Source organism: Zootoca vivipara, chromosome 12, assembly GCF_963506605.1.
Source record: "Zootoca vivipara chromosome 12, rZooViv1.1, whole genome shotgun sequence".
Classification (NCBI taxonomy): Eukaryota; Metazoa; Chordata; class Lepidosauria; order Squamata; family Lacertidae; genus Zootoca; species Zootoca vivipara.
Window position 1 is genome coordinate 51,687,683 of NC_083287.1, and position 16,718 is coordinate 51,704,400.

Sequence of the window (16,718 nt, forward strand, 5' to 3'; positions counted from 1 at the left end):
ACATTCCCCCCCCCATCCTTAACTCCTGTTGTTCACCAGACCTGGAAGTCCTTCAAGGTGAAGGCAACAAGGCAACGACTGGGAATGGCGAGCTGTAATGATCTTACTTGAGATGGGTTTTGCATGGTCTTCTGTTAGCCAAGGGGGATACTTTTTGAAGGAATTTTTTTCTACTTAATATTAATGTCTAGGCTTGTGCAGTGGGGTTGCAGAGTTGCAAAATATATAGCCCCTTTTCTTTCTCTCTTCCCACAGTAGCTGCAGAGTCTGCCTGCAGTTGAAAAGAGTTTGCTAAGGGAGTTTGCTAACATGTCTGCAAGCTGCACAGCCAGGGCCGATTACTCACCTCAAGCACAGGAAGAGCAGGAAGGCGATGATGAGCGCCCCTACAGAAATGCAGTGCCCCACATAGTTTATGATCATGGCAACTTGGTAATAAAGAGCAGGCTTCGTCTGGGGGTGAGAAAACAGAAAGAGGGGTCTCATGAGCAAAGCAGCCTGAATCTATGGACCTGAATCAAGGCAGGGTGGCCCCTCCTATGGCCCTTAAAAGATTGCTGGACTCACTTGGGAAGACAGGCGAACTAATACCAGTGTACTGGAAGAAGCAAAGATCATCAATGTTGAAGCAATGATTCTTCAACATCCACTTTGTTGGACTGGTCATGTTGTGCGGATGCCTGATGATCGTCTTCCAAAGCAACTACAGTGGTACCTCTACTTACGAATAACTCTACTTATGAATGTTTCTACTTACGAATGGAGCTCCGTCCGCCATCTTGGATGCGGTTTAGATAGGGTTGCTTCGACTTACGAATTTTTTCTCCCAATGCATTCCTATGGGATTCGACTTACAATTTTTTTCGACTTACAAATATGCGTTCGGAACGCATTAAATTCGTAAGTAGAGGTACTACTGTACTCTATTACAAACATAAAAATGGAAAGCGTAATGCTGCTGGTCAACAAAAGAGGTTTAAAGGCTGTCTCAAGGCAAATCTAAAAAAATGTAGCATAAACACTGACAACTGGGGAACATTGGCCTGCGAGTGCTCCAGTTGGAGAACAGCCTTTACCAAAGGTGTCATGGGCTTTGAAGACATTCAAACTGAGGACGAAAGGGAGAAATGTGCTAAGAGGAAGGCACGCTTGGCAAACCCTCACCATAATCAACTCCCACCTGGAAACCAATGTCTCCACTGTGGAAGGACGTGTGGATCCAGAATTGGCCTCCACAGTCACTTACGGACTCATTGTTAAAACCGTGTTTATGGAAGTCAATCTTACTCGGCTACGAGTGATCGCCAAAGGAAGAAGAAGTCCCAGCAAGCATGACCAATGGCCTGAGATGATATGAGTTGCCGTTTACTGCTGAAGGTCTTGAAGGTCAGAGGTTCTTCACCTTCACATTAAGATATGGCGAATCAGTTGAGAAAGTGGTAACCTGCCTACGCTTTTAGGCAAGCAAATCACCTCACATAGCTTGGCCAACTGAAAGATTGCATCGCGTTATACCAGTGTTTCTTAAACTCGGGTCTCCAGCTGTTTCTGGACTCCAACTTCCATCATCCTTGACCACTGGTCCCCCTCCCAAAGTGTCCTGGGAGCTGTAGTCTGTCAAGGGTTGCTGAGAGTTGTCAATCCCTCTTCACAGGGAACTGTAGCTCTGTGAGGGGAATGGGGATCTCCAAACAACTCTCCACACCCTTTCTTAGCAAACTACAGTTCCCAGGATCCTTTGGGGGAGGGAAGCCATGATGGTTTAAAGTAGGTAGTATCATAGTGTATGGTGTGAATGTGGCTCTAGTCTGGCTCACCAGAGACTTCAACAGTTAATACTGTATTCATCCAGGGTGCCAACTTGAATAAAATGGGTTTTTTTTGGGGGGGGGGCAGGTAAGTCATGCCCCACAACAAGATGAGGCATGCACATAACATTTGAATAGCAATGCCCATTAATTTTGGAGGGAGTCCTCAAATATTTTATTGGGGGGAGCTGAAGGGACCATGGCCCCTAGGAGTCGGCTCCTATGTATTCAGCCCAGTTTGGAGAGGAAGGTTGGGGAACCCCCCCCCCCTGCTCTTTTAGCATTTTGAAATGGGCTGGTTGCATCTGGTCAGCCTAGAAAATAATATATTCCATCCATGGAGATTAAAAAATGAATAACAACAAGCGGCAGGAAAAAGGTCATTGGAAGCAGGCTAAATCAGAGCTTTAATCAAAACTGGAATTACGAGGAAGTATTTGGTCATAAACCCAGCCTCCCTCCCTGCCTCTCTTTCTCATTTGAGATCTGAGCAGGCACTTGGGAATATTCCTCTGCTTTGATATTTATAAAGCACTTTGGCAAACCAATGAGGAACTACCAGACAAATATCTTAATGCCTTTCAAACACCGAGGGGGACTTCTGGGAATGTTTCTGCTCCTGACTGCTGGAGAGAACCTTCAGTACTCCCATGACAGAAAGTATTGAATATAAACTGGTCAGATATGACTAGCCCTGTGAAAGGAAGCTATTTGGGCATAGCTCCCCCATGTCCCCCCCCCCTGATGCCAAGAGTGGCAGAAAGTCGTGTGAGGGGTGTTAAGTCTAACTGTTTAATTGTACACTGAAATGGAAATAACTCTGTATATGCTCTCTATGCGTCTTGCTAAGGGTTTGAAGTTGGAAATTTCCATTGAGCTAAACTAGAGAGCTTCCTGGGCATCTAATGGGGTGCTAATCAACTTAGGGTGTTCTTCTGCTCTGCTCGCTTATGTGATGTTTAACTTTAGATCATGTGAGTGGTTATTCAGTCACAAATCCCCATCTTTAAGGGAGCTGTCTTTCTCTGAAAACCACAGAGAACAAAGGATGCGATAATGGTCTCTCTTCAGGAGAACATAGTCTTAGGCTAGAATGCAGGCTAGGAAAGAGACAGAGGTTTGTTTTTAGCCTTGATCATAGCTATGTTATGTTTTTAAGAAGCTAAACCTATGCTTTGAAAAGCATATGATTTATACAACTATTTGGATGTATCATTGATTGTTTTGTGTCTGTTTTTGGAACAAGTTTTGTGAGTAAAGCTTTTGAATCAACAACAAACAACAACAACAACAACAACAATATCAGTAGTAAAAGGTAAAGGGACCCCTGACCATTAGGTCCATTTGTGACCGACTCTGGGGTTGCGGCGCTCATATCGCGTTATTGGCCGAGGGAGCCGGTGTTCAGCTTCAGTAGTTCTTATTTATGAGTCTGGACAATTTTTATCCCAAGAGGAGTTAGTTTTTATACATCATGCTTCAAGCATTTGTGATAAGGGGTGGGGAGAAAAATCTGTGTTAGAAAATCAAAGTAACCCTTGAAGGGAGCTGACTGAGATTCTTCATTGAGCTCTTGCTACTGTCCGCTAGATAGACCAGAATATCTGGAGGGCTCCAGGTTGGGGAAGCCATCATCACTGTCAACCAGTGGAGGCTGGTCCATTAAGACAAATAAAAAGGACACCTTCACAGCCCTACCTGGGAATTGAACCTGGGACCTTCTGAGTGCAGAACTGATGCTCTATGTCACTGAGCTACGGCCACAAAGAGGGAGAGTGTATTCCATACTGTGAGCAGGAGTGGTCATTGTACTTGCAAGGAAGAGAAGCATAGTGATAACCTTCAGGTGGCTTCAGAGTGGAGACCACCAATGTTCCCAAGGTATGAAATTGCCCCTGAGGCGTTGCAAAGGGGGAACCCAGGTTGGAGAGGACAGGGAGCTTGCCGGTTTTTCAAAAACTGACAAGCTTCATGCAACAAGAATGTGGACAGCTCAGAGAGATACAGACCTCTTCAACCAGAATTGGCTCGCACTGGGAGTAGTTGGCCTTGGAGGCCCAGGTCCCGTTCCCCATGCATTCTCGGTAAACATTTCCTGACAGGAAGAACCAGAAACGAAATCAGATTAAGGAAAGTAATTGGTTTTCAACAACAAACAATGACATTATTATTATTATTATTATTATTAGTAGTAGTAGTAGTAGTAGTGGGGACGCGGGTGGCGCTGTGGGTTAAACCACAGAGCCTAGGGCTTGCTGATCAGAAGGTCGGCAGTTTGAATCATCACAACGGGGTGAGCTCCCGTTGTTCGGTCCCAGCTCTTGCCAACCTAGCAATTTGAAAGCACGTCAAAGTGCAAGTAGAAGCGGGAAGGTAAAAGGCGTTTCCGTGTGCTGCTCCGGTTTGCCAGAAGCAGATTTGTCCAACCCTACGCCAAAGGATAAATGGACATAAATCTGACACCAGGAATCACAAGACAGAGAAACCAGTAGGAGAACACTTCAATCTCCTAGGACATTCTATACAAGATCTCAAAGCAGCTGTCTTATTACAGAAAAATTTCAGGAACAGACTGGAAAGAGAAGTTGCTGAATTGCAACTCATTACCAAGCTTAAAACCATGGAGAGACCTGTATGAACAAAGACATAGGATTCTTATCTCATTATACATGATCAAGCTTTCTTTAGCACCTCAGCCCTTGCTCCCCCCCGCAAGACCAATTGCAGTCATTAACAGTCGTTAACAGTCATAAACAGGTTTACCACTCCTATCAACCTATCACCCATTCCCATCACCCCCCACCCTCTGACTATACATAAGGGTCTGGTGACTTCTGTTTCAGTGTATCTGAAGAAGTGTGCATGCACACGAAAGCTCATACCTATGACAAACTTGGTTGGTCTCTAAGGTGCTACTGGAAGGATTTTTTATTTTTATTTTGACTGCGTCAGACCAACACGGCTACCTACCTGTAACTTGTTAAAGTGTGCGAAAATAAACTTATAAATTGTGATAAAAAATAGAACAGACCCTTTGAGTTAAGATCTGTTTACAGGGGTTAAAAAAGGAGAAAGAAGGAGAAACTTAAAGTTCTGTTTAGCGAACTCACCATGAATCAGAACACACTCTCCTGCTCCCGACAGAGTTGTGCCATCATTAAAAAAAATAAAAATGAGAATCTTCCTTTCAAACATTGATCTGCCTTTGCTTTTGAACAAGCTGTACTGAATAACTGCGGTCATTTGGATAATGAAAGCAAGGGGGTGGGAGGTTATTGTTTTCTTCCGCTCACTGATATATTGAAGTTTCCCCCTGACTGATTTCTCTGAAAGCAAACTAATAGTATCAAGAGACGTTCAGCTAAATTGATTGCCAATTCCCTTGCTGACCTCCTCCCGTTGGGAATATCAGATCACCCACAGGAATCTGAATTCAGGGTTGAATGATTGCTTAACGGCACAGAAGTTGCTAACGCAGAAGTAGTCACAGTTGCAAACATGATGCAACGTGTCAAGAATCACAGAACCATAGAATCGTGGAGTTGGAAGCGACCCCCAGAGTCCTCTAGCCTAACCCTTGCAAGGTCCAGGGTCTTGCATTCTCGGGTCTTGCATTCTCGGGGAGGGAAGAATTTCAACTCGTGAACAGTCGGGCAGGGGCCAAACAGATATTGCTACTGAGCTTATTAACAGGCCATTTTCTGCCCTTCCTTCCAACTCCAACTGAGGAGTGGGGATGGAGTTGTCAAGCGCCATTTCCAAAGCGAAGTCGCCTGGTCCACACTTCCTGACTAAGGTGGCTTAGGTCCAAGCTATTTGAAAGACGGCATTCCCTCATATGAACCTGCCGGGATTTTGAGATCTTAGTGGGAGTCCCTTCTTTTGGTCCCACCACCCTCACAGGCAGGCTTGGTAGGAGCACGGGAGAGGGTCTTCTTGGTGGTGGCTCCCAGACTTTGGAACTCCCTCCCTAGAGAAGCTAGGCTGACTACCCCCTTGTTGTTCTAACAGGCTTTTGGGAACTGGCTGCTTTTAAGGAAAGGGCTGGTGCCATGCGGTTTTTATGGTATTTATTGGTATGGTATATAGACTGAAAGAAGCATAGAGTTGGAAGGGACCCCAAGGGTCATCTAGGAATCTCAACTAGATAGAGAAACAGGCAGGCAGGCAGGCAGGCAGATGAATAGATAGATTTAATCACTAGGGGGACGCAGGGGGACACATACCCCTAAACATGTTGTAAATCTTTGCACTTTTGTCCATTTACTGTATTTATTTCCCCCAATTTGAACTGTAAAATGGTGATTTTCTTCAGTCAAAATGTGAGTACCCCTAAACATTTTTTTAAAAAGAAAAAAAAGCACTGGTTTTAATTCTATCATTGTTTTTGATTATTGTTTTTTCTATGTTTTTGGCAGTTCTTATCTGTAGACTTTAAGTCGCTGTCAGGGGAAAAGGCGGATTAAAATAATAATAATAATAATAATAATAATAATAATAATAATAATGTGCTTTTTATGTGGGTACATTTCATAAGCACATAAGAAAGGTTTGCAGGATCAGGCCAAAGCCCCACCTAGTCCAGCATTGTGTGCTGACTATAGTCCAACCTCCTGCAATCATACCATCCAACATTTCTCCAATGAAAATAGGGGTGTCATATTTAATAACAATAGTCATAGTCATAAATAATAATATTTATACTCCACCCCTCTGACTGGGTTGCCCCAGCCACTCTGGGTGGCTTCCAACATATATAAAAACTTAATAAAACATTAAACATTAAAAATCTTCCCTATATAGGGCTGCCTTCAGATGTCTCCTAAAGGTTGCAATGTTAAAATTATTATTATTGTGGAATAGGACGTCCTGATTTTCATCAGAGAAATGTTGGTGGGTATGCTTTCTTCTATTATCTATCAAAGGGCAATATATATAGGGACAATAAAAAAAACAAACTCCACACAACATTGACCGGCAAAAACTGTATTTGTGTACAGGCATGGTCCTCACAATAAACGGATTTGTTGTTGTTGTTGTTGACCGGCAAAAACAGTAAATGTTTTTCAGATGCTTTTGGACCAAATTGATTCGGGTTCTATAATTCTTTGCCTTGTGATTCTGTGCACACCTTTACTGCACTTAATGTCTGAATGACGCCTGGCATTTTCCAGCCTCCAGCTCTGCTCCCAAGCGATTAAATGGAGGATTTTGTCGAGATAGGGTTTAGCCGAAAATTCATTTTCTTCAGCTGAACACAGTCAGAAGCACTGCGTTAATATTGCTTTCTGGAATATTAGATTTGTTTGCTGACAGTTGTAAAAGATAGTTTTGACAGGAGTTCATACTGAATCATATTCTGGCACCAGGAATAGATTGGGAACCTCAAAATAAAGCACAACGGGAATTAAAACACACACACACACACACACACACACACACAATTATGAAAATTGCAAGGTGAAAAAAATTAAATCAAGTCAGTTGCCAGCATTATGTAAAACACCTCCTAGTGATAGGATCAATTTTTTTATCTAGGGATTGTTTTTAAAAAAATTCTTACAACCCAACTCGTTCAAATTATTTTCCAAGCCGGGGGGGGGGGGGACAGGCAGAATCAAGGATCCATTTTCTAGCTGATGAATATATTCATGGTGAAGCCTCAGCCTCAGCAATCTCATTTTTATGGTGATTGGCTTAAATTCAGAGGAGAGGAAACTTCTTGAGCTACAGACAGATAGCACTTTCATTTTTCTCAGAGCGATGAAGGCGGTTCAAGAAAGACAGAGATCACCGATCGAGATTTTCCACTTCTGCCTCTGGCCAAGCAGGTCAGGCAAGTTTTCGTATCGTTTCGAAAACCTGCCAACCTTGCGTGTCCAGAGAGAGAACAATAGGGCAGCAGTCCATGTAGGATGCAGGTGGTGCTGTGGTCCAAACCACAGAGCCTAGGGCTTGCCGATCGGAAGGTCAGCGGTTCGAATCCCTGTGACAGGGTGAGCTCTTGTTGCTCGGTCCCTGCTCCTGCCAACCTAGCAGTTCGAAAGCACGAAGTGCAAGTAGATAAATAGGTACCGTTCCGGCGGGAAGGTAAACAGCATTTCCGTGCACTGCTCTGGTTCGCCAGAAGCGGCTTAGTCATGCTGGCCACATGATTCGGAAGCCGTATGCCGGCTCCCTTGGCCAGTAAAGTGAGATGAGTGCCGCAACCCCAGAGTCGTCTGCCACTGGACTTGACAGTCAGGGGTCCTGTTTTTACAGTGGCCAACCAGATGCTTGTGGGAAGCTTGTAGAAGAAGAAGAAGAAGAAGAAGAAGAAGAAGAAGAAGAAGAAGAAGAAGAAGAAGAAGAAGAAGAAGAGGAGGAGTTTGGATTTGATATCCCGCTTTATCACTACCCGAAGGAGTCTCAAAGCGGCTAACAATCTCCTTTCCCCTCCCCCCCCACAACAGACACCCTGTGAGGTGGGTGGGGCTGAGAGACTTCAGAGAAGTGTGACTAGCCCAAGGTCACCCAGCAGCTGCATGTGGAGGAGCGGAGACGCGAACCCAGTTCCCCAGATTACGAGTCTACCGCTCTTAACCACTACACCACACTGGCTCTCTTGTAAGCAGGACTCAAGCGCCACAGGACCCTTGTGCAGGTAATTCCTGTCTCTGCTGAATTTTTGCCACCCATCCTTATCTTAAAGGTAAATGTAAAGGTATCCCTGACAGTTAGGTCCAGTCTGAATGCTGCAAACATGGTAGTAAGTGTTCTGGTTTGCAAACTTTTTTTGGAAGTCGAACATGCATGTTTTGAGTGCCACACTTCCTTCTTGAGTGCCACACTTCCTTCTTGAGTGCCACACTTCCAATTTGAGTGCCACACTTCCGTTCTGGGTGCTACACTGAGGTCTGTCTGTTTTTGCTATTTATTTTGTGTTTTTTCCTGGCTTTTTGTTTTGTGACCGTGTGGAACCCAGTTCAGCTACAGATTGATTGATTGTGTGAATGCCGAAATGGATAAAAGCTGCAAAGCCAAGAGAACCATTAAGAGAACAACAATAGAGGTAAGGAAGCAAATTATTTCTAAGCATGAAAGTGGTGTCCATGTAAGTAATCTGGCAAGTGGTCTGTTTAAGGGGTTGTTTTTAGAAGTCTGGAATGGATTCATCCATTTTGTATTACTTTCTATGGAAAAGCACACCTTGGTTTTGGAATGCTTTGGTTTTGGAACGGATATCCGGAATGGATTAAGTTTGAGAAGAAGAAGAGGAGGAGGAGGAGGAGGAGGAGGAGGAGGAGGAGGAGGAGGAGGAGGAGTTTGGATTTGATATCCCGCTTTATCACTACCCGAAGGAGTCTCAAAGCGACTAACATTCTCCTTTCCCTTCCTCCCCCACAACAAACACTCTGTGAGGTGAGTACCACTGTATTTCAACAAAGTTTGAGAGCCAGTAGCACAGATGTCAAGGTGTGGTGACCTGTTGTGGACCAAGCCCATTGGAGAAGATAACAGTGGTTATCCAAAACTCATTGCTGGTTGTGAAACGGGCCCCTATAACACTTCAAGCTTCAGGGCCTCCAAAACGTATGTCCGCTGCTGCTTCGAGTTAAGGACCTCCAAGCAAAGAGGCATGCCAGGTTTGGAATGGCTGCAAGTGATTTTATCTGCACAGCATTGAAGACAATGCATTGTGGGGGCCCTGGGATGCTGCTTTGAACCTGTTGCTGGAGGTGAATTCTTGCCACCCACCCTCCATCCTCACTAGTGAAATTCCCCCGAGAGATGGAAAGCCAACAGATGGAGCAACTCTGGCCCAATTGTCTGTGGCCACACCTAGATGGTCAGTGCTGATTTCAACACCATCTCAGGGATATATTCAGAGAGCGATGCAAATCCAGAACTGTGTACTTTAAAATGACATCGGCGTATCTTGCAATTCAGCCCCTGAGGAATAATCTAATTATGATCGGGCGAGGCGAGGGTGCGGGGTACATGCCAATTATTATTATTTTTTTGACAAGGGTTACATATCCAGCCACCTCAATTAAGATGAAAAATGTAATCCACCTTCAACCATGCATGACAGCGAGCCTGTGTAAAGATAGCAGTGATAGATTGGCCGAGTTGATAACATTTGCCTCGGGAACAAATGCCGGCAATTAAAAGTGTGCTTTTCCAGCTTAAGGGCAGGTGGTTGGTTGACCCCAAGGCAACTACTTATAGAAAGATGTTGTTGTGATTGCAAATTGCCTGGACTTGAAACAGATTGGCTTCCTAACCGCCAGGAAAACTACGAGTACTTTTCGCACAGCGCATATTTACGCCGGAGCTAGGTTGCTCTGTGGGGCAGACTCCTTTCAACAAGGAACACCTTTGCTGAAAGGACTGCACCGGCTGCCGAGTTCAATGTCTTCAGAGATTCAGGACAAACAAGAGAAAGTGCTTCACCAGCACACAGCTAAAAGATGGAATTCACTTTCAGAAGACACAGTGAGTGTCGCCAACTTGGATGGCTTTAGCAGAGGATTGGACAAAACCAATAGTTAGTATGTTGGACCAGGACCTGGGAGACCAGGGTTCAAATCTCTACTTGGCTGTGAAGACATACCTGCCAAGTTGCTGTCAGAGAAATAAGGGACCGGGCCGGAAATAGGAGACCGGAAGTAGCGCTGCCGCCATTTTGGAATTGGGGGGAGCATGCTCAGAAGTGACTTTTGATGCTGCTTTGCCCAGTTCCAAAATGGCCACCACGCCAGAAGTCGCACTGAAGTCATTTTGGAACTGGGCAGAGCAGCATCAAAAGTCGCTTCTGAGCATGCTCCGCCCAATTCCAAAATGGCCGCCGCACCAGAATAAACCGGGAAAAAACAAAAAAAAATCCGTTTTTTCAGCTAGGAACAGCTGGAAAAACGGGGCTTTCCCAGGGAAAACGGGAGACTTGGCAGCTATGCTGTGAAGAACACCTGGTGGCCTGGGGCCAGTCACTGTCCCTCAGCCTAACTCACCTCACAGGGTTGTTGTGGTGATAAAATGGGAAGGGGGGAATCTTGTACACCTACCTTGGAGGTGAGGTGGGGTTATAAATGCATAGCCTCCAACATTTCTCCGATTAAAAGAGGGACGTCCTAAGGAAAAGTGGGACATTCTGGGATCAAATCAGAAACCAAGATGGCTTCTGTAAATCCAGGAGTGTCCCTGGGAAATAGGGGCACTTGGCGGGTCTGTAAAATGCAATAGAGTCATACCTCGGGTTAAGTATGCTTCGGTTTGAGTACTTTCAGTTTAAGTACTCCGCGGACCCGTCTGGAACGGATTAATCCACTTTCCATTACTTTCAATGGGAAAGTTCGCTTCAGGTTAAGTACACTTCAGGTTAAGTACGGACTTCCAGAACCAATTACGCTCATACCTTGGGTTAAGTACGCTTCAGGTTGAGTACTCCGCGGACCTGTCTGAAACAGATTAATCCACTTTCCATTACTTTCAATGGGAAAGTTCGCTTCAGGTTAAGTACGCTTCAGTTTAAGTACTCCGTGGACCGCCTGGAATGGATTTATCCACTTTCCATTACAGTGGTACCTCAGTTTATGAACACAATTGGTTCCGGAAGTCTGTTCATAAACTGAAGCATTCATAAACTGAAGCGAACTTTCCCATTGAAAGTAATGGAAAGTGGATTAATCTGTTCCAGACTGGTCCACGGAGTACTCAACCTGAAGCGTACTTAACCCGAAGCATGGGTGTAATTGGTTCCGGAAGTCTGTTCATAAACTGAAGCGTTCATAAACTGAAGCGAACTTTCCCATTGAAAGTAATGGAAAGTGAATTAATCCATTCCAGATGGGTCCACGGTGTTCGTAAACTGAAAATTCCTAAACTGAGGTGTTCGTAAACCGAGGTTCCACTGTACTTTCAATGGGAAAGTTCGCTTCAGGTTAAGTACGCTTCAGGTTAAGTACGGACTTCTGGAACCAATTGTGTACTTAAACCGAGGTACCACTGTAAATAAATAAAGCTTCCCATGGCTGTTAGTTAAGATGGCTGTATTCTATTACCACTGTCAGAAGCAGAATTGTCTGACTAACACTTGTTAGGAATTACAAGTGGGGACACTGCTGTTGCATTCAGGTTCCAACTTGTGGGGTTCCCACCCGTTGGCCAATGTGAGGACAGGCTGCTGGACTAGACAGGCCTTTGTGGTGGTCCAGCAGGGTCTTTCCTTTTACAGAAGCTTAAATAACTCAGTACTAGGTCACTTTAGAGGTTGCCTTACCCCAGTGATGCCCACCTGGTCCCTGCGCTCAGTTGATGAGGCCTTGCTGGTGCTGCCAGACCATTCAGTGGTTCCTGACAACAAGGCCTTGACAACATGGCTGCACCAGCATCATGGAAATCCATCTCCTTGGCAATGAGACAGGCAGCTGCATTTCTGTGCTGTAGATGCCTGCTGAGAACCTTCCTTTTTACACAGGTCCACTCTAGCTGATTTGTTGGTTTAAGATTAGTTTGCAGCCGATAAAACAAGACTGAAGGACTGTAAATATTATTGAAAAATAATATATATAATAAGAATATTGGAGAAAACTGGATATTGAAACCTGCTTAACCTAAATCATATATCCCAGTTTTACAGCGGCCCTTTAAAGTACACTTCACGCAGAGTATACGCAGTCAGAAGTTGACCTGGCTAAGAAAACACCACCAAGAGCGTAGGGTATTATCTCCCTTATATGAAACCCCTTACTAGCTGCACACTTGTAAAAGTATGTAGATGAAAATACAAACGGTTGGGTTTCTTTAACTGAAAAACAAACTGAATCTAAAGAGACTTTAAACTAAAGATAAATGCTTTCTCCCACATTCCAAACCTCCCTCAAACTCCCACAAAACTCCCATTAAACTACCCGAGAATTAACAGCAAACTAGCATTATAACTAAGCAACTCTTATACTAAGATTCAACTGGGAATCTCTTAAACTGAGAAGAACTGAGAGAGTGATCTACTTAGAGATGAATCAAACTGAAAGATCTAACTAAGAGATACAGAAGGCTTTCTGGCAGAGCCTTATATACAAAAAGCAGAGCCCACGCCTGTGAGCAATTAACAGAAACACCCGCACCTGTTTCTCTTAAACAGACAGTATTTACATTAGACCGGCTCTAAAGCATAGCTGCCAAGTTTTCACTTTTCTTGCGAGGAAGCCTATTCAGCATAAGGGAAAATCCCTGTAAAAAAGGGATAACTTGGCAGCTATGCTCTAAAGTAACTTGACTATTCAAAAAATCCAACAAATATATACGGCCAATGGCTGATGCAAATAAAGATTCATTCATTCCTTCATGTGTGTGTGTGTGTATTTAATAATGTACTTCAATAAATAAAAATTGTGTTTTTTTACCAACTAGGGGGCTTCTAGAATCCTATAGTTCTGAGTGTGGTTCTTAAATACCTATGAATACATCACCTGTGAAGACCAGATCAATGCCCTCCAGAGGGCGTGCCATATTTTATTATTTATTATTTATTAGATTTATATACCTCCCATCATCACAAGATCTCATGGCGGTTTGCAAGATATACTCTGTGGAGTGTGAAACTCAATGCATACCTGCAGCCACTTGTTCATATTGGGTTGGATGCAGGCTAAGTTAGTTGAATTTAGTCCCCGCTGAAATCAGTGGGACAGGCCGGTTATGACATAAGATAAGGCCCATTGATTTCAGTAGGAGTTCCATACAACCAACGCATGGTCTGAATCAAAACCATGGCATTTGATGTGAAAGTCTGGTGATCATCTCCTGCCTTGGTTGGGCTGCCTCAGCGTGACTCAGGCGTTGGAAGGGGGAAACGAAAAACTGTCAGAAAGAGCATTAGAGGATGTTGATATAAATGCCATCTCCAACTCCTCAAAAGATTCCATCAACGGTGTCTCTGAAATTTTTTACACATCACTTGGGAAGACAGGCGAACTAATGCCAGTGGACTGGAAGAAGCAAAGATCACCAGTGTTGAAGCGATGATTCTTCAACATCAGCTTCATTGGACTGGTCATGTTGTGTGGGTGCCTGATTATTGTCTTCCAAAGCAACTACTCTATTCTGAACTTAAAAATGGAAAGTGTAATTCTGGTGGTCAACAAAAGAGGTTTAAGACTCTCTCAAGGCAAATCTAAAGAAATGTAGTATAAACACTGACAACTGGGAAACACTGGCCTATGAGTGCTCCAATTGGAGAACAGCCTTTACCAAAGGTGTCATGGGCTTTGAAGACACTCGAACTCAGGACGCAAGGGAGAAACGTGCTAAGAGGCAGGTACATTTGGCAAATCCTCACCGTTATCAATTCCTGCCCGGAAACCTATGTCCCCACTGTGGAAGGACATGTGGATCCAAAATTGGCCTCCACAGTCACTTATGGACTCACTGTTAAAACCGTGTTCATGCAAGACAAACCTACTCATCTATGAGTGACCGCCAAAGGAGAAGAAGCTACAGGTTCCAAGCAGAGAGGAAGTAGCTCAGTGGCAGAGCACGAGACTCTTAATCTCAGGGTCGTGGGTGATCACGAAAGAAGAAGCAGCTGGATTTTTTCTCTTGATCAAACAAGATCTCGCAGTCTGCGTAATCGATGTACACCCTGATCTGGGAGATAATATTTGCTAAGGAGTGATTATTGTTGGGAATACACCAAATAGCTTTTCTGACGTTGGGTTCTGATCAAACATTTGAGGATAGGCCACATGTTCTGATATAGCAGGGCTTGGGAAGTGTTCCTTTCAGTGTGAGGGCCACATTCCAACGTCTAAATCCTTCTGGGGGCCACAGCCAGTGGTGGCAAGAGGCAAAGGTGGGCATAACAACCTATTTAACTCTTATTTCTGTTTTGTAGGCGGTATTCCAGCCACACAGAAGTTCCTGGATGTCCACGCCTCTCCGTCCAGGCCATCATAATTCAAGGACACATTCTGGCCAGGTTAAGATGCTCAAGGAGGGTGCAGAGCCACAACAAAGCCTAGGAATGCAAAATATCTCTTGCAGGGAAAGGGAAATTAATCGTCAAGCAAGAAAAAGAAAAAAAAAGAATCCACTTTGAAGACGAATGGAATCCTTTATGCAACACCTCCCTGAAACAACATTTCCATCTGCAGTGTTCATGCCTAATTTTCTTTCTAAAGATGAAAGTTATATTATAGATTCTGCGTCCCTGGCCTCCTTTGAAAAATCAAATTGCTGTGCCCATGTAGGACTGTGGGACTGGCTCTAATTGAAGAATGTTCACTTAGTGCTGGAAAGCAGAGGAAAGAAGAGGAAGAAACTACGGGCTGCTGGAATTCAGATTGTTCAGTTGCATAGTAATCCTCACCGTGTGTGTGGTCAGTGGGAGGCATTAATGAATAATATCAGAACTGCAAGGCTTTTGCATCAGGGAAAGGTCCCCAGGTTCCATCTCTCTGATGCTGTGTACACACAATAGATTCTCCTCCCTAAGGAACTCTGGCCTCAGAGAGTTTCAGTTTTCAGCAAGTTTTAACAAACTCTGGAAGCCTAGGGATGCTCACACGAGATCCCACAGGAACTCGGATGGTACCATGATTGTGGGATATGACATGTAAGTAGCAGTCAAGTACAACATTCCTTGTTTTCCCAGAGTGGACATGCAGGGGAATGTTTGGTCCAACCAGTCGAAAACTTCCTGTTTCCTCCTGGCTGGGACATACTCCCTTTGCATGTGACTAGAGGTGGGCGTGACCTTACCTGTCCAGGTAACAAAAGGACAAGGCACGCAGCTCTTTCTCTCTCTCTCTTTGACTTCCTCCATCATTGGAGCAGCTTTTTAGCTAGAGATGCTCTGTTGGCTTCCAGCTTCCAGCCAACAGAGGGCACTGGGATTATCCCCCATATGGGATAGATCCACATGTAACAAAGTCTGCCTTCAGGGATCCAACTGTGAACTGAGTGTGAGTAAACTTCTTTTATATACTTTATACACAAGATTGTGGCAGTGTTTTTTTTTCTTTTAAGAGAGATATAAGGAACTTACCAGGAACCTAATAGTGAGAGGCTTACAAAAGCCTGCAACCAGTTATCCACTGTGCATTTAAAAGGGGAATGTGAATGAACTTGCTAGTTAATAAACAATATATCCTATCCTGCCTCCCTGAACATTCCCACAATGATTTGTTGTTGTTTAGTTGTTTAGTCGTGTCCGACTCTTCGTGACTCCATGAGCATGCCAGGCACTCCTGTCTTCCACTGCCTCCTGGAGTTTCGTCAAATTCACATTGGTAGCTTCGAGAACACTGTCCAACCATCTCGTCCTCTGTCGTCCCCTTCTCCTTCTGCCCTCCATCTTTCCCAACATCAGGGTCTTTTCCAGGGAGTCTCCTCTTCTCATGTGGTAGCCAAAATATTGGAGCCTCAGCTTCACGATCTGCCCTTCCAGTGAGCGCTCAGGGCTGATTTCCTTCAGAATGGATAGGTTTGATCTTCTTGCAGTCCATGGGACTCTCAAGAGTCTCCTCCAGCACCATAATTCAAAGGCATCAATTCTTCGGCGATAGCATCCCAGAACTGGCACACAGAGCAGGCCTTGCCACAATGCCACCCCCCAGTAAGTCAGAGAGCTCAAAAACTCTTTCTACACTGGGAAACCCTTTAAGCGCTCCTCTCTGCCTTGCTTGCATTTAACACACACGGTTCCAACCAGCTGGCCTTCAACCACGCAAGATTGAAATAGCACAAGGTAAATGCATGTAATGTGATCATACTGCATCTATCTGGAAAGTTCACTCCCTGCCAGAGCCTCACATCACTTCCCCAAAGCGCATGCCTTGTTTACCCAGCGCTGCAAGGGCTGCAGAGAGAGTGTCAAATGTTCGCCTCACACACGGCAGCATATTACCAAGGTCTGCTCCTGCCAAT

General features: G+C 44.5%; 1 protein-coding gene across 1 annotated transcript in view; it reads right to left on the reverse strand.

Annotated features, from left to right (window-relative positions):
* Positions 1–16,718, reverse strand: part of CRHR2 (corticotropin releasing hormone receptor 2) — a 115,912-nt gene that overhangs the window by 56,685 nt on the left and 42,509 nt on the right. Inside the window, exons 2-3 of the mRNA XM_035129604.2 lie at positions 3,818–3,903; positions 347–453 (exon numbers count right to left, since the gene is read on the reverse strand). Of these exons, the coding sequence (XP_034985495.2) occupies positions 347–453; positions 3,818–3,883 (173 nt within the window). The 5' untranslated portion in view covers positions 3,884–3,903. The remainder of the gene's footprint in view (positions 1–346; positions 454–3,817; positions 3,904–16,718) is intronic.